The sequence below is a fragment of the Chelmon rostratus genome, chromosome 6 (genome assembly GCF_017976325.1).
Source record: "Chelmon rostratus isolate fCheRos1 chromosome 6, fCheRos1.pri, whole genome shotgun sequence".
Lineage (NCBI taxonomy): Eukaryota > Metazoa > Chordata > Actinopteri > Chaetodontiformes > Chaetodontidae > Chelmon > Chelmon rostratus.
The window spans coordinates 18,387,555-18,409,017 of NC_055663.1; the positions used below are offsets into that span (position 1 = coordinate 18,387,555).

The following is a 21,463-nucleotide window of genomic DNA, read 5'->3' on the forward strand; positions in this document are numbered from 1 at the left end:
AATATAGTTTCTCACTGTAAAAGACATGATTGCTGTATTTCTTTTCCTACCTGGCTTATAATGGGTGCCATTAAGTATGCAGTAGCACTGTACAGAGTCAGTTGATGGACGTACTGTGGGACCAGTTATGGGTGATTCGAATGTGGTTAAAGTTGTGGAAACAGGAGTTGGCCCCTCAGTCGTGGTTGGAGGTTTTGTTGTTGGTGTTGTAGATTTTGTGGCAGTGGTTGGCTCCTCAGTTGTAGTAGGAGATTCAGTTGTTGGTGTTGTAGATTTTGTGGTTGTGGTTGGACTTTCAGTTGTAGTAGTAGGAGGTTTAGTTGTTGGTGTTGTAGATTTTGTGGTTGTGGTTGGACTTTCAGTTGTAGTAGTAGGAGGCTTGGTTGTTGGTGTTGTAGATTTTGTGGTAGTGGTTGGCTCCTCAGTTGTAGTAGGAGATTCTGTTGAAGGGGGTGTAGATTGTGTGGTTATGGTTGGCCCCTCTGTTGTAGTAGGAGGCTCGGTTGTTGGTGTTGTAGATTTTGTGGTTGTGGTTGGACTTTCAGTTGTAGTAGTAGGAGGTTTTGTTGTTGGTGTTGTAGATTTTGTGGTAGTGGTTGGCTCCTCAGTAGTTGTAGGAGATTCAGTTGAAGGGGTTGTAGATTGTGTGGTCGGTCCCTCAGTTGTAGTAGGAGATTCAGTTGTTGGTGTTGTAGATTTTGTGGTTGTGGTTGGACTTGCAGTTGTAGTAGTAGGAGGTTTGGTTGTTGGTGTTGTAGATTTTGTGGTTGTGGTTGGCGCCTCAGTTGTCATGGGAGATTCAGTTGAAGGGGTTGTAGACTGTGTGGTTGTGGTTGGTCCCTCAGTTGTAGTAGGAGATTCAGTTGTTGGTGTTGTAGATTTTGTGGTTGTGGTTGGACTTTCAGTTGTAGTAGTAGGAGGCTTGGTTGTTGGTGTTGTAGATTTTGTGGTTGTGGTTGGCTCCTCAGTTGTCGTGGGAGATTCAGTTGAAGGGGTTGTAGATTGTGTGGTTGTGGTTGGTCCCTCAGTTGTAGTAGAATATTTGGTTGTTGGTGTTGTAGATTTTGTGGTAGTGGTTGGACTTTCAGTTGTAGCAGTAGGAGGTTTGGTTGTTGGTGTTGTAGATTTTGTGGTAGTGGTTGGCTCCTCAGTTGTAGTAGGAGATTCAGTTGTTGGTGTTGTAGATTGTGTGGCTGTGGTTGGCCCCTCAGTTGTAGTAGGAGGCTTGGTTGTTGGTGTTGTAGATTGTGTGGTTGTGGTTGGCTCCTCGGTTGTAGTCGGAGATTCAGTTGAAGGGGTTGTAGATTGTGTGGTTGTGGTTGGTCCCTCAGTTGTAGTAGGAGATTCAGTTGTTGGTGTTGTAGATTTTGTGGTTGTGGTTGGACTTTCAGTTGTAGTAGTAGGAGGCTTGGTTGTTGGTGTTGTAGATTTTGTGGTAGTGGTTGGCTCCTCAGTTGTAGTAGGAGATTCTGTTGAAGGGGGTGTAGATTGTGTGGTTATGGTTGGCCCCTCTGTTGTAGTAGGAGGCTTGGTTGTTGGTGTTGTAGATTTTGTGGTAGTGGTTGGCTCCTCAGTTGTAGTAGGAGATTCTGTTGAAGGGGTTGTAGATTGTGTGGTTATGGTTGGCCCCTCTGTTGTAGTAGGAGGCTCGGTTGTTGGTGTTGTAGATTTTGTGGTTGTGGTTGGACTTTCAGTTGTAGTAGTAGGAGGTTTGGTTGTTGGTGTTGTAGATTTTGTGGTAGTGGTTGGCTCCTCAGTAGTTGTAGGAGATTCAGTTGAAGGCGTTGTAGATTGTGTGGTCGGTCCCTCAGTTGTAGTAGGAGATTCAGTTGTTGGTGTTGTAGATTTTGTGGTTGTGGTTGGACTTGCAGTTGTAGTAGTAGGAGGTTTGGTTGTTGGTGTTGTAGATTTTGTGGTTGTGGTTGGCGCCTCAGTTGTCGTGGGAGATTCAGTTGAAGGGGTTGTAGACTGTGTGGTTGTGGTTGGTCCCTCAGTTGTAGTAGGAGATTCAGTTGTTGGTGTTGTAGATTTTGTGGTTGTGGTTGGACTTTCAGTTGTAGTAGTAGGAGGCTTGGTTGTTGGTGTTGTAGATTTTGTGGTTGTGGTTGGCTCCTGAGTTGTCGTGGGAGATTCAGTTGAAGGGGTTGTAGATTTTGTGGTTGTGGTTGGACTTTCAGTTGTAGTAGGAGATTCAGTTGTTGGTGTTGTAGATAGTGTGGTAGTGGTTGGTGCCTCAGTTGTAGTAGGAGGTTTGGTTGAAGGGGTTGTAGATTGTGTGGTTGTGGCTGGCTCCTCAGTTGTAGTAGCAGATACAGTTGAAGGTGTTGTAGATTGTGTGGTTGTGGTTGGACTTTCAGTTGTAGTAGGAGGCTTGGTTGTTGGTGTTGTAGATTTTGTGGTTGTGGTTGGCTCCTCAGTTGTCGTGGGAGATTCAGTTGAAGGGGTTGTAGATTGTGTGGTTGTGGTTGGTCCCTCAGTTGTAGTAGAATATTTGGTTGTTGGTGTTGTAGATTTTGTGGTAGTGGTTGGACTTTCAGTTGTAGCAGTAGGAGGTTTGGTTGTTGGTGTTGTAGATTTTGTGGTAGTGGTTGGCTCCTCAGTTGTAGTAGGAGATTCAGTTGTTGGTGTTGTAGATTGTGTGGCTGTGGTTGGCCCCTCAGTTGTAGTAGGAGGCTTGGTTGTTGGTGTTGTAGATTGTGTGGTTGTGGTTGGCTCCTCGGTTGTAGTCGGAGATTCAGTTGAAGGGGTTGTAGATTGTGTGGTTGTGGTTGGTCCCTCAGTTGTAGTAGGAGATTCAGTTGTTGGTGTTGTAGATTTTGTGGTTGTGGTTGGACTTTCAGTTGTAGTAGTAGGAGGCTTGGTTGTTGGTGTTGTAGATTTTGTGGTAGTGGTTGGCTCCTCAGTTGTAGTAGGAGATTCTGTTGAAGGGGGTGTAGATTGTGTGGTTATGGTTGGCCCCTCTGTTGTAGTAGGAGGCTTGGTTGTTGGTGTTGTAGATTTTGTGGTAGTGGTTGGCTCCTCAGTTGTAGTAGGAGATTCTGTTGAAGGGGTTGTAGATTGTGTGGTTATGGTTGGCCCCTCTGTTGTAGTAGGAGGCTCGGTTGTTGGTGTTGTAGATTTTGTGGTTGTGGTTGGACTTTCAGTTGTAGTAGTAGGAGGTTTGGTTGTTGGTGTTGTAGATTTTGTGGTAGTGGTTGGCTCCTCAGTAGTTGTAGGAGATTCAGTTGAAGGGGTTGTAGATTGTGTGGTCGGTCCCTCAGTTGTAGTAGGAGATTCAGTTGTTGGTGTTGTAGATTTTGTGGTTGTGGTTGGACTTTCAGTTGTAGTAGTAGGAGGTTTAGTTGTTGGTGTTGTAGATTTTGTGGTAGTGGTTGGACTTTCAGTTGTAGTAGTAGGAGGCTTTGTTGTTGGTGTTGTAGATTGTGTGGTTGTGGTTGGCTCCTCAGTTGTAGTAGGAGATTCAGTTGAAGGGGTTGTAGATTGTGTGGTTGTGGTTGGTCCCTCAGTTGTAGTAGGAGATTCATTTGTTGGTGTTGTAGATTTTGTGGTTGTGGTTGGACTTTCAGTTGTAGTAGTAGGAGGCTTGGTTGTTGGTGTTGTAGATTTTGTGGTAGTGGTTGGCTCCTCAGTTGTAGTAGGAGATTCTGTTGAAGGGGGTGTAGATTGTGTGGTTATGGTTGGCCCCTCTGTTGTAGTAGGAGGCTCGGTTGTTGGTGTTGTAGATTTTGTGGTTGTGGTTGGACTTTCAGTTGTAGTAGTAGGAGGTTTGGTTGTTGGTGTTGTAGATTTTGTGGTAGTGGTTGGCTCCTCAGTAGTTGTAGGAGATTCAGTTGAAGGGGTTGTAGATTGTGTGGTCGGTCCCTCAGTTGTAGTAGGAGATTCAGTTGTTGGTGTTGTAGATTTTGTGGTTGTGGTTGGACTTGCAGTTGTAGTAGTAGGAGGTTTGGTTGTTGGTGTTGTAGATTTTGTGGTTGTGGTTGGCGCCTCAGTTGTCATGGGAGATTCAGTTGAAGGGGTTGTAGACTGTGTGGTTGTGGTTGGTCCCTCAGTTGTAGTAGGAGATTCAGTTGTTGGTGTTGTAGATTTTGTGGTTGTGGTTGGACTTTCAGTTGTAGTAGTAGGAGGCTTGGTTGTTGGTGTTGTAGATTTTGTGGTTGTGGTTGGCTCCTGAGTTGTCGTGGGAGATTCAGTTGAAGGGGTTGTAGATTTTGTGGTTGTGGTTGGACTTTCAGTTGTAGTAGGAGATTCAGTTGTTGGTGTTGTAGATAGTGTGGTAGTGGTTGGTGCCTCAGTTGTAGTAGGAGGTTTGGTTGAAGGGGTTGTAGATTGTGTGGTTGTGGCTGGCTCCTCAGTTGTAGTAGCAGATACAGTTGAAGGTGTTGTAGATTGTGTGGTTGTGGTTGGCTCCTCAGTTGTAGTAGGAGATACAGTTGAAGGTGTTGTAGATTGTGTGGTTGTGGTTGGTGCTTCAGTGGTTGTCGTAGTTTGATTTGGTGTGGTTGTAGATTTTGTGGTTGTAGTTGTTGCCTCAGTTGTCGTAGGAGGAGTATTTGATGTGGTTGTGGGGACACATTCTACCTCACAACATACTCTGATCTCATAGTTGAAGCACTTTCGTGGAGGCCTCAACTGCTGCTCTTTTCTACATATTAAACCATATCCCACATTACAAGTAACAACTTGGCCAGTTTGACCCACAAAGTCACTGAAGTCTATTTGAGGATAATCTGTGGCTCTACAATCAATTTCCATGGGATTCTTACAGATGTTTTGACCACTATTTGTGATGTTCTCATATGTTTCCCAGTCACTTTTGTCCTTTTGTGGGTTATGCACATCATACCACTCTGACCACTCACACGTTGGAACACATGGAGTTGGTGATGTAGTTGGTGGTGTTGTAGATTGTGTGGTTGTAGTTGACCCCTTTGTTGTAGTAGGAGGGGTTGTAGATTTTGTGGTTGTGGTTGGACTCTCAGTTGTAGTAGGAGGTTTGGTTGTTGGTGTTGTGGATTGTGTGGTTGTGGTTGGACTTTCAGTTGTAGTAGTCGGAGGTTTGGTTGTTGGTGTTGTAGATTTTGTGGTAGTGGTTGGCTCCTCAGTTGTTGGCGTAGATTCAGTTGAAGGGGTTGTAGATTGTGTGGTAGTGGTTGGCTCCTCAGTTGTAGTAGGAGGTTTGGTTGTTGGTGTTGTGGATTGTGTGGTTGTGGTTGGACTTTCAGTTGTAGTAGTAGGAGGTTTGATTGTTGGTGTTGTAGATTTTGTGGTAGTGGTTGGCTCCTCAGTTGTTGGCGTAGATTCAGTTGAAGGGGTTGTAGATTGTGTGGTAGTGGTTAGTCCCTCAGTTGTAGGAGGAGGTTTGGTTGTTGGTGTTGTAGATTTTGTGGTTGTGGTGGGACTTTCAGTTGTAGTCGAAGGTTTGGTTGTTGGTGTTGTAGATTTTGTGGTTGTGGTTTGCTCCTCAGTTGTAGTAGGAGATTCAGTTGAAGGGGTTGTAGATTGTGTGGTTGTGGTTGGCTCCTCAGTTGTAGTCGGAGGTTTGGTTGTTGGTGTTGTAGATTGTGTGGTAGTAGTTGGCTCCTCAGTTGTAGTTGGAGATTCAGTTGAAGGGGTTGTAGACTGTGTGGTTGGCCCCTCGGTTGTAGTAGGAGATTCAATTGAAGGGGTTGTAGATTGTGTGGTTGTAGCTGGCTCCTCAGTTGTAGTTGGAGATACAGTTGAAGGTGTTGTAGATTGTGTGGTTGTGGTTGGCTCCTCAGTTGTAGTAGGAGATACAGTTGAAGGTGTTGTAGATTGTGTGGTTGTGGTTGGCCTCTCAGTTGTCGTAGGAGATTTAGTTGAAGGGGTTGTAGATTGTGTGGTTGTGGTTGGTGCTTCAGTGGTTGTCGTAGGTTGATTTGGTGTGGTTGTAGTTGTTGCCTCAGTTGTCGTAGGAGGAGTATTTGATGTGGTTGTGGGGACACATTCTACCTCACAACATACTCTGATCTCATAGTTGAAGCACTTTCGTGGAGGCCTCAACTGCTGCTCTTTTCTACATATTAAACCATATCCCACATTACAAGTAACAACTTGGCCAGTTTGACCCACAAAGTCACTGAAGTCTATTTGAGGATAATCTGTGGCTCTACAATCAATTTCCATGGGATTTTTACAGATGTTTTGACCACTATTTGTGATGTTCTCATATGTTTCCCAGTCACTTTTGTCCTTTTGTGGGTTATGCACATCATACCACTCTGACCACTCACACGTTGGAACACATGGAGTTGGTGATGTAGTTGGTGGTGTTGTAGATTGTGTGGTTGTAGTTGACCCCTTTGTTGTAGTAGGAGGGATTGTAGATTTTGTGGTTGTGGTTGGACTCTCAGTTGTAGTAGGAGGTTTGGTTGTTGGTGTTGTGGATTGTGTGGTTGTGGTTGGACTTTCAGTTGTAGTAGTCGGAGGTTTGGTTGTTGGTGTTGTAGATTTTGTGGTAGTGGTTGGCTCCTCAGTTGTTGGCGTAGATTCAGTTGAAGGGGTTGTAGATTGTGTGGTAGTGGTTGGCTCCTCAGTTGTAGTAGGAGGTTTGGTTGTTGGTGTTGTGGATTGTGTGGTTGTGGTTGGACTTTCAGTTGTAGTAGTAGGAGGTTTGATTGTTGGTGTTGTAGATTTTGTGGTAGTGGTTGGCTCCTCAGTTGTTGGCGTAGATTCAGTTGAAGGGGTTGTAGATTGTGTGGTAGTGGTTGGTCCCTCAGTTGTAGGAGGAGGTTTGGTTGTTGGTGTTGTAGATTTTGTGGTTGTGGTGGGACTTTCAGTTGTAGTCGAAGGTTTGGTTGTTGGTGTTGTAGATTTTGTGGTTGTGGTTTGCTCCTCAGTTGTAGTAGGAGATTCAGTTGAAGGGGTTGTAGATTGTGTGGTTGTGGTTGGCTCCTCAGTTGTAGTCGGAGGTTTGGTTGTTGGTGTTGTAGATTGTGTGGTAGTAGTTGGCTCCTCAGTTGTAGTTGGAGATTCAGTTGAAGGGGTTGTAGACTGTGTGGTTGGCCCCTCGGTTGTAGTAGGAGATTCAATTGAAGGGGTTGTAGATTGTGTGGTTGTAGCTGGCTCCTCAGTTGTAGTTGGAGATACAGTTGAAGGTGTTGTAGATTGTGTGGTTGTGGTTGGCTCCTCAGTTGTAGTAGGAGATACAGTTGAAGGTGTTGTAGATTGTGTGGTTGTGGTTGGCCTCTCAGTTGTCGTAGGAGATTTAGTTGAAGGGGTTGTAGATTGTGTGGTTGTGGTTGGCCCCTCAGTTGTAGTAGGAGGTTTGGTTGTTGGTGTTGTGGATTGTGTGGTTGTGGTGGGACTTTCAGTTGTAGTAGGAGATTCAGTTGAAGATGTTGTCGATTCTGTGGTTGTGGTTGGTGCTTCAGTGGTTGTCGTAGGTTGATTTGGTGTGGTTGGAGTTGTTGCCTCAGTTGTCGTAGGAGTATTTGATGTGGTTGTGGGGACACATTCTACCTCACAACATACTCTGATCTCATAGTTGAAGCACTTTCGTGGAGGCCTCAACTGCTGCTCTTTTCTACATATTAAACCATATCCCACATTACAAGTAACAACTTGGCCAGTTTGACCCACAAAGTCACTGAAGTCTATTTGAGGATAATCTGTGGCTCTACAATCAATTTCCATGGGATTTTTACAGATGTGTTGACCACTATTTGTGATGTTCTCATATGTTTCCCAGTCACTTTTGTCCTTTTGTGGGTTATGCACATCATACCACTCTGACCACTCACACGTTGGAACACATGGAGTTGGTGATGTAGTTGGTTGTGTTGTAGATTGTGTGGTTGTAGTTGACCCCTTTGTTGTAGTAGGAGGGGTTGTAGATTGTGTGGTTGTGGTTGGCCCCTCAGTTGTAGTAGGAGGTTTGGTTGTTGGTGTTGTGGATTGTGTGGTTGTGGTGGGACTTTCAGTTGTAGTAGGAGATTCAGTTGAAGATGTTGTCGATTCTGTGGTTGTGGTTGGTGCTTCAGTGGTTGTCGTAGGTTGATTTGGTGTGGTTGGAGTTGTTGCCTCAGTTGTCGTAGGAGTATTTGATGTGGTTGTGGGGACACATTCTACCTCACAACATACTCTGATCTCATAGTTGAAGCACTTTCGTGGAGGCCTCAACTGCTGCTCTTTTCTACATATTAAACCATATTCCACATTACAAGTAACAACTTGGCCAGTTTGACCCACAAAGTCACTGAAGTCTATTTGAGGATAATCTGTGGCTCTACAATCAATTTCCATGGGATTTTTACAGATGTGTTGACCACTATTTGTGATGTTCTCATATGTTTCCCAGTCACTTTTGTCCTTTTGTGGGTTATGCACATCATACCACTCTGACCACTCACACCTTGGAACACATGGAGTTGGTGATGCAGTTGGTGGTGTTGTAGATTTCATGGTCGTGGTTGGCCCCTTTGTTGTCGCAGGAGATTCGGTTGAAGGGGTTGTAGATTTTGTGGTTGTGGTTGGCCCCTCAGTTGTAGTTGGAGGTTCAGTTGGTGTAGTTGCAGGTGTAGTTGGTGTTGGCGTGACCGTATCGCAGGGTTCATTTCCATGTATGATTGTTGCATTAATGCAGATTGCATAGTAGCACATTCCCAAGTTGTCAGTCACATCGTAAATAACGTCACCTTCTTCATATCTAGTCCCATTGTAAAGGCAACCTGGACATTTGTCCACACACGTCTGGTTCTTCTCATCAAATATGGGCCTATCTTCTGGGCACACAGGGTAACAGCCTGTAAAAACAACAGAATTAAGCATCATATGTTAGTGTTGGATCATAAAAGTATTGTTGTTTACACTGCATTTTATGCTTGGACGCTGAAGCTGGCTAGGTGGTCTCTGAATCTCTGTTCTTCTTTTGTCACATGAGGTAAGTAAGCCAAATTCCATCAGATCAACATTTAAGATTGTAACCAACACGTTATTTCGAGGTACAATAAAATCAGACATTATGAGTTGACCTCTCACCTTCCAGATTAGGGATAGGGTTGCTACAGACTGGTTGTGGATTCAAACAGGTCTTGTAGCAAGGTGTGTGACAAGGGTTGTAGTGCCACATACACTCATCAGCACTGTTGTAGTAATCACAAAAGACAGCTAGGAGGAAAAGACACAAGGCGTGTGTGGTATATGTTATGTCTTTAAAGAAAGGAAATGTTTCTCTGTAGAAAGTATGAGTGAATGAAAGTGAACTCAAACTTATTAAGTCTACGTGACACATTCTCACATCATATTTCTTTTAGGTGTCCTGCATTTAGTTTAATCTAAATATGGGAAGTTATCACTTGAAATAACGAAAAATTATTATAGATAATGATAAAGGGTAATGCTTAGTTTTGATAACAACCTTCTAGCCATTTGAAACATAAATTCAATAACAATTTGTAATATAATATAAATAATTACAGTCAATTTACGTATATATTGAACCAAAGGCATTATACTATGCTTGCATGTAGGATACACAAGTGCCGATAAAGCTGATCTATGACAGAGACTCTAACTGCATTTGGTATCCATTCACATATAAAATATACAATAAAAAAACAAAGCTGAATAATATTTGTCTTGTTTACAAAGAAAAAACATATCCATACATACTGTAGATCACACACATCTTGACAAATCTCAAAATGTATAAATGCTGAGATCATAAGAAGTTTGGGCTCTAAAAACAGAGTCTTGGCCAGAAAAGGCTGAGAAGCATCACTTTAATATGAGGGTAAAATTGTTGTTTACTCACGACAGATCTCTGGCGTTCTCCATGCGACACAGACACCAGCCTCATTACAGGCTTGAGCATAAGCTGCAACTGCTGTGCAGAAACACTCACAGTCTCCTCCAGAGTCGCAGGCACATGAGTCTTTCACACAGTTATCATAAAATGGGCGGTAATCCACCTGTTCAGTTCCAAAAATGTATGATACATTTTTTAAAAATGTGTTTGTTTTCAACAATGGGCCTTTAAATAAAGATAGATTAGAAATCTGTCTTTACCGTATTGTGGCAGTCTTTGAACGTATCTCCAGTTATAATGCTGCACATTATTTTTGCCCAGTGATGTCTATTCGGTGTTACTACACAAGGGTCAACATTCATTTCCACATCTGGGCAGCTGCTTGACACTTTCCAGCTGTTTGCAAATTCTAACGCATTGCTCACTGGCAGCTGAGCCTGGGTTGTGAAGTCATTCTGTCCATCACCATCAAAATCTCCACAAAGGCCGCATACCTCTCCCTGTACAGCCAGACAAAAGGAGACAGTGATTTATTTTACACAAGGACAATATTCCATATCACTACTCTTTGGCATGACAAAGAACAAGCGATTTCCATTCTACTGTATATTCTAACAAGTGCCTCAAGGACTGTTTCAGTAATGTGGATATACTGTACATCAATACCATTTTTGTCCTGGAGCTGTATAAGTGGTGATAAAAGAAAATAACAACAAATACAGCTAATCTACAGATGAAAAAAAAAATGGCACACAGTATCAAAACTCTTTTTTTTTCTGTGACAGATTTCAGTTGTCATCACCAAAACAATTACTGTGACTCACGTTGTGCTGTGGTTCCAGGAGGATGCGAACAGTTGTTTTACGATCCCACATCACTGCCAGACCAATGGCTGATTCTATCACCAGATACAAGCCAACATTCCTTACTTTGTACTGAATCTGAGTGCCATTTCCCAGGTCCACCACTTCATATTTACCCTTTGACAGTTTTATTTCTGTTCGCTGTAATGATAAGGAGATTTTTGTTGTTTTCGTTGTCATGTAATGACACATCTTGATTATGTTCAATATTTAAGGCGCAGACTACATATCAGTTGTTGCTATGAGGTCTTACCCCAAGTTGGATTCTGACAGTTTTGGAGCATGTTGTGCCTGTAGATCCACACGGTACATTTTCTGTGATAACTCCAAAGTTGTCCTCAACTGTTCTATTGCCACATTTGTTCTGAAAAGAAAGATTCATTCAACATTTTGCATGTTTGCTTCATAGTAGGCAAAGACCATTGATCAATTCAAACGTCAGCTTGGCCTTTACTAGTCCACAATACTTGTTAAAGAAAAGACAGACCATAAAATCATACAGTTCATTCATATATCTTAGTATGAGAAACACTCATTTTAAAGTGAATGGACATGAACACACCATAGTGGATGCAAACATCAAATATTGACTGTCTTTCAAGTCTGATCTTCAAGATTAGCAACAACTAAATGCTATATCTGTGATCTGAGATCACCGTCGGCTGTGTCCGAAATCTCTCACTATGTATTGTATAGTGTATGACAGTACATTTACTCTAATCTATTTATTACATAGCACAAATAAACAGTACAAACTTACAAATGAGCGAACTATTGAACGTCACTACACAGGGAGTAGTGAATGAGCGAACAACAGAGTGATTTTGACATGCATTGTTTACCTTGACAGCAACATAGGCACAATGTCCTTGAAACCCATATGTTTGCTGATCAAATGTACTGTAGTGACCACTCCCATAAATGATGCAAGTTCCTGTACATTTTTCCTCTGTGCACTCCCAGCGTCCACTTCTGCAGGTACTAGATGTATGAGGTTAAAAATGAAAGGAACGTTTTGAAGACTGCAATTAAGTAAAACATGCAGGCACATTTGGTTATATTTGTCCACCATGCTATATGATACTTCTGATTAAAAACAAGGTCATACCAGTTGTTGCATTGGTTAGGGATTTGTGCTCCAGGGGCATAAAAATGCCCATCATGCTGACACAGACATTGATGTTCTTTCACACAGGAACCTTTGCCATCATCAAGGAGGCCATCTGGACACTGACAGCCAGATTCACATTCTGCGGAGTCCTGGGAAGTTCAAAAGATGGCAGTGATAGAAAACATTACTGGTACTGCTAAAAATTTCTGTTCAAAACCTTCTAGAAACTATTGTAGAAGCTGGTGTAACAATGCACAATGCGTTAACATCCTCTATGTAACATACTGTCCACCATTAAATTCAGGAAATAAAATTTAGATCCAGGTATTTGAGGCAAAGTGGCAGAAATATCTCACACAATCAATGCTGTCCCTATTTAAACAAGTTCGAGCACACTGCAGCTCTCCTGTGCCCGCAGTGGAGCAGTTGAAGAATACTTTTGGAGGAGGACATGCTGTAACAGAAGTAGAAATTGATTTAATAAACACTGTATCAACCAAAGGCTTGTGTTGTGGCAATGAAACAAACAAAAAACAAAAAAAAAGACTCACTTGATGAGCGGATTCTCCAAGAATGACAATGAAGCGTTCCATTGGTGCACACACTAGAAAAAGACACCAAAGACATAATATGCGGCACAAAGGTACCTAAAAATCAACAACTTTGTAGTCTCTGTAAATCTTATATACTGCAGGCATTCCAATCATGCTAAATCCTTAGTCTAATATCACTGATTTGTCCAGTGTCCAGCGTCACCAAACTGGAAACAACTGACTCACCAGTGATCGTCTTTGATGTTGACTGACTTTCCTGGTTTAATGTAGACGTTGTTATGGTAGCAGGAACATTTTGCCATGGGGACGCAGATGCTGTTTTCATTTAAGTAGAGACCCTCAGAGCAGGAGCAGCCATCCACAGGCAAGAAGTCAGAAGTGCAGCTCTGCTGCTGTGAGCTCAGTGATCTGCAAGTCAGCTGGCATCTCTGATGCTTGTACGAGAAGGTCTGAGATGCTGGACAGCTCTTTGTGTATCCATCTGTTTTATGCACCAACGGTTACTTAATACTTTTTTGATTAACAAATGAAAGTAAAGATGATCATCGAAACCCGCAAGTCATCCCTCAGCTTCAACACAACATAATGAAAGAAATCCTTACTGCAAACATTCTCTCTCCAGTCTGTCAAGAGCACTCCCTTTGATGCACAAGCTCGTACGTAGGAGGAGAAAACAGCACACAGGCAGGCCTCACTCTTGTCACAGTTACAGCTAGCATAAGTACATCGCTGCAGAAGAGAGCAGACAATTTTAGAGAAGCACACTCGCATCAAAATGTAATTACATCAAAGATGAACAGAAAGGTTTTGCTGTACCTTGTAGTACGTTTCAGGATCCACAGCTGAATGGCACTGTGCAAAGGTGCTGTTTGGACTTCGTAGCAAGGCGCACCAGTATTTGGCGTACCACTCTGAGAATGGAGAAACAGTAACCATTCTTTTCAATTTTGTTGAACTTTTTAATTAAACATAACATACTTCCAGAAAACAAATAAGGGTTTAATCCAGAGAATCTATCTATAGAATACACACACAAAAAAAGTAGAATAATCAGAGCTTTTTACCATTTTCCACACTGAGGGAACAGGGGTCATCAAGTCTTTCCTCTCTGTCTGGGCACATGACGTTAGCTTTCCAGGAATTACAAAAAGATGCTGCTGTTCCCTCCACAATCCCCTGAGGAGTCTTCATGTCATCAGACAGGGCCATGTTGTAATTCCCACATAAACCTGAATAAAACAAACAAACAAAAAATTATTAAGTTAGAATTATATCAGCACTGATATACACAGATAACAAAAAATACCTGCAAACACAAAGAGGAAATGGAAGGTATGAATTATTGTAAAACAAATTTAAAAAATGGTTAACTCATAGCTTTAGGAATTTGGTTAATTTATTTGAATTAAAATGAACTAATAAATAAAGACTATAACCAAATATTATCATGCACATTCGTGTTCACCTATTCAGCACTACTTTGCAAACAAGTACTGTGCGTGTGCCATTGTTAAATGTAAAAGCCAGTATCTTTACAAACAACTGATTTCATGGAAGATGAAATCTTTTTTTCCCAAGCATGTTTCATTTGTGACTGCTCTGTATGGCCAATATTGTTTCATAATACAATAAGTCAACATTACTATTGTCATCGTCACCAGACTGTAGTATCTAATTCCTTCAGCAGCTAATAATTTATTGTAAATGCACTGTATTCTGGCATATATGTTTCAATGATGCCAGTGCTTCATGTTGAGACAAATGTAAAACTTACCACGTGTCTTTGCTCTGTAATTCGGTTGCAGACTGACATAGACTTGCATGACAGGCACGTGCTGGACGTGAATTTGCAACCCGAAACTCGTCTGGAGCAAGATGTGAAAAGATGAAGCCCGGAATACGTTGATGTCACCTTGAATAAAGAGAAATACAAAAACATAAATGAAAGATGACAATAACAAGTTTCATTCAGAGTTCCTTTTATTGCCTGACTCACCTGAGTGGTATGGCAAACTGATGGTCTGCATATTCTGCTTTACCGTGCCGTCGGACGTGAACATTAATACCTGAATAAAAACAGAAGTGATCATTAGAGTGTTGCAGGCATCAGTGTGAATTGATTGATGACTATAGTCTTTTTAACTCACATTGTTTCTGTCATTGTTCAGCATGATTTTAAGGGTCTTAAGACAAGTGTCAAACTTCCTATTTGCACATGGCACCAACTGAACCAGGATGGTAAACTTTGGACTCGCATCATCCTGAAATAAATACAGCGTCGGCACGATTAAATAAATACCAAATGATTTTTAAACATCACCTGATTAGATATTTTCTGACTCACTCACCTTGCTTTCCACTTTGGCTAGGGTGTAGTAACACTCTCCATGGAAGGTGTAGGTTTTTCCATCAAAGGTGGTTACATGTGAACCCTCTTCAACTGCACATGTAGCAGGTGTTTGAAGGCGCTTACAAGCCCATTTACCCTCAAGACAAGTACTAAAACAACCAAAATAATTTGAGTTAACAACAACAGCAAAAACATGATAAAGGAGACCAGATGAAATATTACGTTGAAATTATGAGATATTTGATATACCATTCTTCTCTGTCCTGTCGGTAAACCTCTCCAGAGTTATAGATTTTGTTGTGTTTGCACTGACATTCAGATTGAGCGATGCACCCTCTCATGGAAATATCATCAAACACAGTTCCTGATATAAACACATGTGACATGAACATTCACAGACAAAGGAAGACAAAGTCTGACCGAATCTTGAAGGGTAATAAAAAGTGAAAGGGGAAATTAAAATTATGGTATACACATGTGAGCAGCACTGACCGGGAGGACAGAAGCAGCCGTCCATTTTGTGGTCCTCACACAGAGAACTTGTGTCTTGTTGTGTGCATGTATCCATGCAAGGGGAACCGCTCTCTTCATAAACCATGCTGAATGGACACTGTTTAGCTGTGAAGATATGGCACGATTTACATAAATAGAGGTAGGTGTGAATTTATGTGAATTATTCTATAATGTGTCAGGGATGAAAGTACCTCATTAAAAGAGGAGATTTTTTTGTGTATCTATTATACAATTAAAAAGTATATATATATATAAAAAAGTTCCTTTTCACAGGGCTGATTTCAGGGCTGATTTCAGTCCTTTTTCCAGCCCGTACCATATAAAATAAAAAAAGATGATAACAAAACACAAAACTTTACCACAGAACTGAGGTGTCCTCCAGTTGGGAGGCTGCCCTCCCGCGTGGGAACACTGTCGAGAGAACTCGGCCAGTGTGCTGCAAACACAGAAGTCACTCGTGCTGTTGGAGCAGCCACACATGTCCTGCACACAGGCCTGGATGTAAGGTTCAGGGTTAATCAGTGTGGTACAGGAGCTCCAGGACTCTGAACGCAGCATCTGGTTACAGGTGGTTTGCTAAAAGGGAAAAAGAGATGGATAATAGACTCTGTTGCAGAATGTGAATGTATTTATTACTAAATATCACGATTGCTAAAATTACGTGCATAATATACTCACAAACTCCTTGCATGAATCCAGCACAGCCTCCAGGGATTCATCGTCCTCTTCATAGGGGTCCTCACAATCATCGTTTGGACGATGGACTTTCTGTTTGTTGCCAAACTCAATGGGGCTGATTTTGCGACCTGCATATGACCATAATTATAGTGTCAAAACTCAAAAATATGGTGGATTATTGTTGACATGCATTAATACATAAAGTGAATAAGCATATATACCATTATGAATGAACTCATTGTAGATGGAAACACCACTGAAGTCTCCACAAAGTCCACAGGTACGATTAGCATAGTCATGATCCAGTTCCACCTACAACACAGCAAGGCGTTAACAACTTTTGTTCACATTTTAACACTCATATTGCAGCATTAAAAAACTGAAAAGCAAACAAAACTCCAGTGAATTGCTCATTGCTTCATAAAATTATATGAATGAGATAGAAAGTGAATTGATACTAAAGCTAATGTACTTTATTACCACCGCTGTATTTCCTGTGTTTGTCAGATATAACTCAATCAGGAAAGGGAATGACTGAAAGACAGTCTGTTTCTGCTGTTTGTCTCTGTGTGTATGGATGTGTCTGTTTCAATCAGGGTGTGGCTACCTAGTTTCCTCCACTTGCCTACTCACCTGGTGCCAATCCACTCAATTATACCTGTAGCCTGCAGTATATAAGCCCCAGTCCCTCACTCTATTTTTTGCCAGACGGTTCTTTATGTCTCACCCTGCTCTGCTATTTGCCTCTGATTCACAGTAAACGATCCAGCCAGCCCTGCTCCATCGCTCTGGATTTCTACCACTAACTATCTTGTGATGAATTGGTCATGCTTGAACTTTTACATGGTCTCCAAGTCTGAGTTTCACTTTTGGGTCTCAAGTTATTACTAAAACTTAACAATGCCATCCCTAAGAAAGATATAAAAATATGAATGCATCTCTGTGGCGGTCTGTCTGTTTTTTCATTAATATAAGTGAAATATGCTCCAACCTCAGATTCAAAAAAGAATCATCATAAAGGAGTCTTAACTAAATTGTATTACAATGTCCTCCTTAAGGTGATGTGTGCCTCAAATACAAGACTTGAAGGAGAGCTGTGTAGTTAAAATTCTACCTGGTGTAGCATACAGCAATCTGTTTTAAACAGACATGGAGTGTTAAAGATGAATAAAATCAAACAAAGAAAATAGTTTTTACCATGAGTGCATCATCACCATTCCACATGACAACGATGCCGACTTTAGACTGGAGCTTGATGTAAACCTCATTTTTTTCCACTTGTACCCCTGCACTGTAGTATGGCAATTTGACACTGGGTAAAAAAAGAATTTTTGGTTTAATTATATCACACAAACATCCTAGAAAAGATAAATGCAGTTGCCTTCACAAGCTATAGGTTTTAACTCACGGCAGGCCATTCACAGTGACCAGGCCCTTGCTGAGGTGGAACGGAATGTCATTGATGGTGACCACCACATAACTGACTGTAGGGCTTTCATCATTCTCTTTCCTCTTCATGTGCACGGAGAACTCCTGGTAGGACTCGTGGCAGTCGGAGGCCAAGTTGTACTCACACATACCGGGGAACTGGTACACATCACCATCAAACGTCTTAAAGTGCTCTCTGCCCCACGTGCTGCAGATGCTGCTGACATGGTTTCGAACTGGGGAAGATTTTAAAGTGCAGACGACAGTTTGAGTCACTTCATGCTTTACATATGGAGACAGTGCTATACATTATTTGTTGGTGTGTATAAATAAAGCAGAATTCATTCACAGCGTACCACAGTAAAACTATGTGAGTCTTACCTAGTCTGGCTTGGACGTCGATGATACTGGCAGCAAGGAAGCACAGCCACACACATCTCCACCTCATGGCTGCCACCGTGGGCTTGCTGTCACCAGAGCAGGTAATAGTAAGACTGCACTTGACAGCCCTTTATATTGAGATGGAATATTTTCTTGCTCCCACCCTTATTCTGAGAGGGAACTGAAGTTTTATTGCCAAGAGACAGCAAACATGTGCGGAATGGATGGCTGACGCCTTTGACAAGTCCATCAGAGAACAAATGTGTTTGTACTTTGATTAAGAATTTTTATGAGCTTGAACATGCCATGCTGCAATAGATTTAAGTAAAACTCAACTTTTTAGTTTAGCAATGGGAACCTAATAGCCATGATATTCTTATGAGAACTGTGTTATGGTATGATTAAACAGGAAAAAATAGAAATTATTTATTATTGGAATAATAAATAATTCCTCAGCCTCCCTGGTAAAGTCTATTCCAGGGTACTGGAAAGGAGAATTCGGCCGATAGTCGAACCTCGGATTCAGGAGGAACAATTCGGATTTCGTCCTGGTCGTGAAACACTGGACCAGCTCTACACCCTCGCACAGGGTGCTTGAGGGTTTGTGTGTACATGTACATGTGTTTTGTGGATTTGGAGAAGGCATTCGACCGTGTCCCTCGTGGCATTCTGTGGGAGGTGCTTTGTGAGTATGGAGTCCGGGGCCCTCTACTACGGGCTGTCCAGTCTCTGTATGTCCGGAGCAGGAGCTTGGTTTGCATTGCCAGCAGTAAGTCAGACTTGTTCCCAGTGCATGTTGGACTCCAGCAGGGCCGCCCTTTGTCACCGGTTCTGTTCATTATTTTTATGGACAGAATTTCTAGGCGCAGCCAAGGGCCGGAGGGAGTCTGGTTTGGGGACCACAGGATCTCATCTCTGCTTTTTGCGGATGATGTTGTTCTGTTGGCTTCTTCGAGCCAGGACGGCATGGACAGCATGTGTTGGGGCGGTTTGCAGCCGAGTGCGAAGTGGCTGGGATGAGAATCAGCACCTCCAAGTCCGAGGCCATGGTTCTCGACCGGAAAAGGGTGGCTTGTCCCCTCTGGTTACATAGCATTAATAATAATAAGCTTAGCTTTTGCTTGGCAAACCCATAAATAACATTAATTTATCATAAAGCCATTATGTGCCACAGGACACAACTGTATTTTAAAAACTTAAATGTAAACTCTGGAGATGAACATACTCTTGGACATTACAACACTGGAAAAAGAAAATTATAATATAATACATTAATTATGTGAATATGATAAGAACAAAAGCTGTAGAAATCAGTGAGCTGCCCCAATTTAAAACCATAAGGGAAGTGTTACAAAATGTTTGTACAAAAACTGCTAAATTTTAAATTGCCAATCTTAACTAAATTAAGTTTTTTAGTACCTCATATACATATATATCAGGTATGGCATGTATATACACACAAACCTTTTTTTAAACCCATATTTAAAAAACAGATAAATGTACAAAACAATTTAAACAACTTAAAGTTAATATTTGTTTTTAAGTGATAAGCGTGTACTGGATTATCTAAATTGCAGCACAGGATGTGCAACTAAAGTGACATCCTTGATTGCAGTCATCCTCTGCCTGCAGTGTCAAGTTCATACATGAGACTTGGCATCATATCAAGTGAAACCATTCAACTGTCGAATAGGTTTGTCTGGTGGTTACAGTAACCATGTGTTTAAGCCCTCTTTAATGGGTGAAAACTCTTTTAGAAAATCTTAAAAGCCACAATATCACTCTTAGTTCAGGAGACAGTTCATTAGACACCAAAGTAATACCTTACTGTTACTAATCTACGGATGCTTCAACACAGCACTCAGCTGTGCAAAGCAGTCTTGCAACTTAGGAGGTTATTAATAACTTCAGGTAATGGGCTGACATTTAACATATTATCACAGACGTTCAGCCTTATTAAAGCTGTTTATGCTTTTATTTAATCTGTGATTATACCTTGGAAAGTTAAGTTGATGTCACAAATAACTATTCATGGAAGCCCCTCCAAGTGCAAACAGGACTTAGGAGCACTCCCACAGGGGGACAGCTGCATGATGAGGAAGGTGGATTGTTATTTCTGCATGACAGTGCACACTGTTGATTCAGGGAGGACAATACACTCGGCAAATTACCACAAGATAGTTTTGATTAGAGGTGGAACGATTTAAGATTTTGAAATCCATATTGACATAATACTGTTTAACATCCTTGCCATCATTTCCCGTGAAACAGAGGGAAATGACATCTCAAACAAGTCTTTATAGTGAATGTTAATCGTTTGTTAGGATTATGTTTAAGCATAGTCTGACGTGATTATGACCACAGGACCAGATCAGTAAACTCAACAAGCAAAAAAGTACATTTCCATTTGCAGTATTTTTTTTACAGTCTTTTGTATAAAATGACAAAATGTCGACTTCTTATTTTGTATTTTTTACTTTCCATTGCCTTTGCTATTGCTATTTCTACTGATGCTGCCTGAAACACCAAAATTTCCCCAGCTGAGGATTAATAAAGTTGATCTTATCTTATCTTATCTTTTCTTATCTAATCTTATTTTTATCAATGAATCACTAATAGTCTATATTAAATGTCACATAATTATGAAAAATGTCTGGAAATTCCCAGAGCAGATGACTGGGTCTTCAAATGTCTTGTTTTGAGTGATCAACAGATCAAACACAAAGACATAAAGCTTACTATCAAAGAAGACTAAGGAAGCCAGTGAATGTTCACTTTTGAGAAGCTGTTGCCAGTGCATTTATGATATTTTGCCATGACGATTAACTTATTATTAAAATTGCTGTTCCCAGCCTTTATTTAAATCTAGAGGAATTGTTAGGGTCATGTTGAGAGTACATTTAAAACCAAATAAATACAATAAAATTTATTTTATTTTATTTATTTATTTTATTTTTTCTTTATCAATAAAACAAACAACAGAACACAGTTAAAAACAGTTGCATTTAAACACAGTTACATCTCAGAAGTTGTTAGAAGTGCATTTATGAAAGTTTTGCTTCAAAAATGTCTTGATAATTAAGTAATTGTCGACATTGTTATATACATTTTCCATGGACTGACTAATGATTAAATAATTTTAGCATGGGTAATTATTACATGGCAACATAAGACAATATAATTTCGCTTGCAAGAAATGCTTTTACAATGCCATTAGCTAACTCTGGGCTAGTAGCCAACTAACTAATTAACTACATAACTATGTAACTGCCATTGGTGGCTAGCTAGCTTGATCGCTAAAGTTATTTTAGAAAACAAATAATATTTGTAGTCCTTTTTGTCTGTCCTGTTTCCTAAAAGTGTAACACAAATCACAAACATGCTTCTGTACTATGCACCAAATTAATTTTAGGTCTATGGTGACACTATGTTTTTTTTAACAGACATGTTGAAAATATTAACTCACCATAGGCAAAGGGAACAGGTGTGCCCATGTCTCTTGTTAGCATGTCTGCCACCAACCCATCCCACCATATACCCCAAGACACCTCAATAAATGTGCATTGAATAACCTAAATAAATGTTAATTGAATTGATGGGTCCGCTCAATACACTCAGCAGCATTAGCCTTAACTAGGGACTAGATTTCTAGGAATTATTGTCCACATAAATGAGTTCCAATAAAAAAAAAACAATTTGCTTAAATAGCTGTCGTTTCCCCTCCACACTGCATGGGGCGACACTCATTTTAACTTAACGCGGTCGAACACCAGAAGAAGTCTGCGCAGTGACACGGTTCGCGCATGCGCATCCATATTT

At 41.1% G+C, this 21,463-nt stretch overlaps 1 protein-coding gene across 1 annotated transcript; it reads right to left on the minus strand.

The window, feature by feature from the left end:
- Nucleotides 1-387: 387 nt before the first annotated feature.
- On the minus strand, nt 388-17,711 carry LOC121607725 (mucin-2-like; the record flags this gene model as incomplete). The annotated part of the gene is made up of 29 exons (XM_041938665.1): nt 17,645-17,711; nt 17,244-17,499; nt 17,033-17,147; nt 16,057-16,147; nt 15,836-15,963; nt 15,517-15,733; nt 15,137-15,262; nt 14,894-15,008; nt 14,655-14,793; nt 14,442-14,555; nt 14,291-14,360; nt 14,069-14,206; nt 13,359-13,523; nt 13,111-13,205; nt 12,897-13,023; nt 12,520-12,775; nt 12,292-12,344; nt 12,097-12,194; nt 11,738-11,889; nt 11,472-11,610; nt 10,883-10,993; nt 10,591-10,770; nt 10,027-10,266; nt 9,773-9,929; nt 8,998-9,126; nt 8,655-8,762; nt 8,372-8,496; nt 4,860-4,972; nt 388-4,642 (listed from the first exon to the last, which is right to left on the minus strand). Coding segments are annotated over exons 1-29 (8,079 nt in total), but the record flags the coding sequence as incomplete, so codon positions are not given.
- Between the last annotated feature and the right edge of the window lie 3,752 nt (nt 17,712-21,463).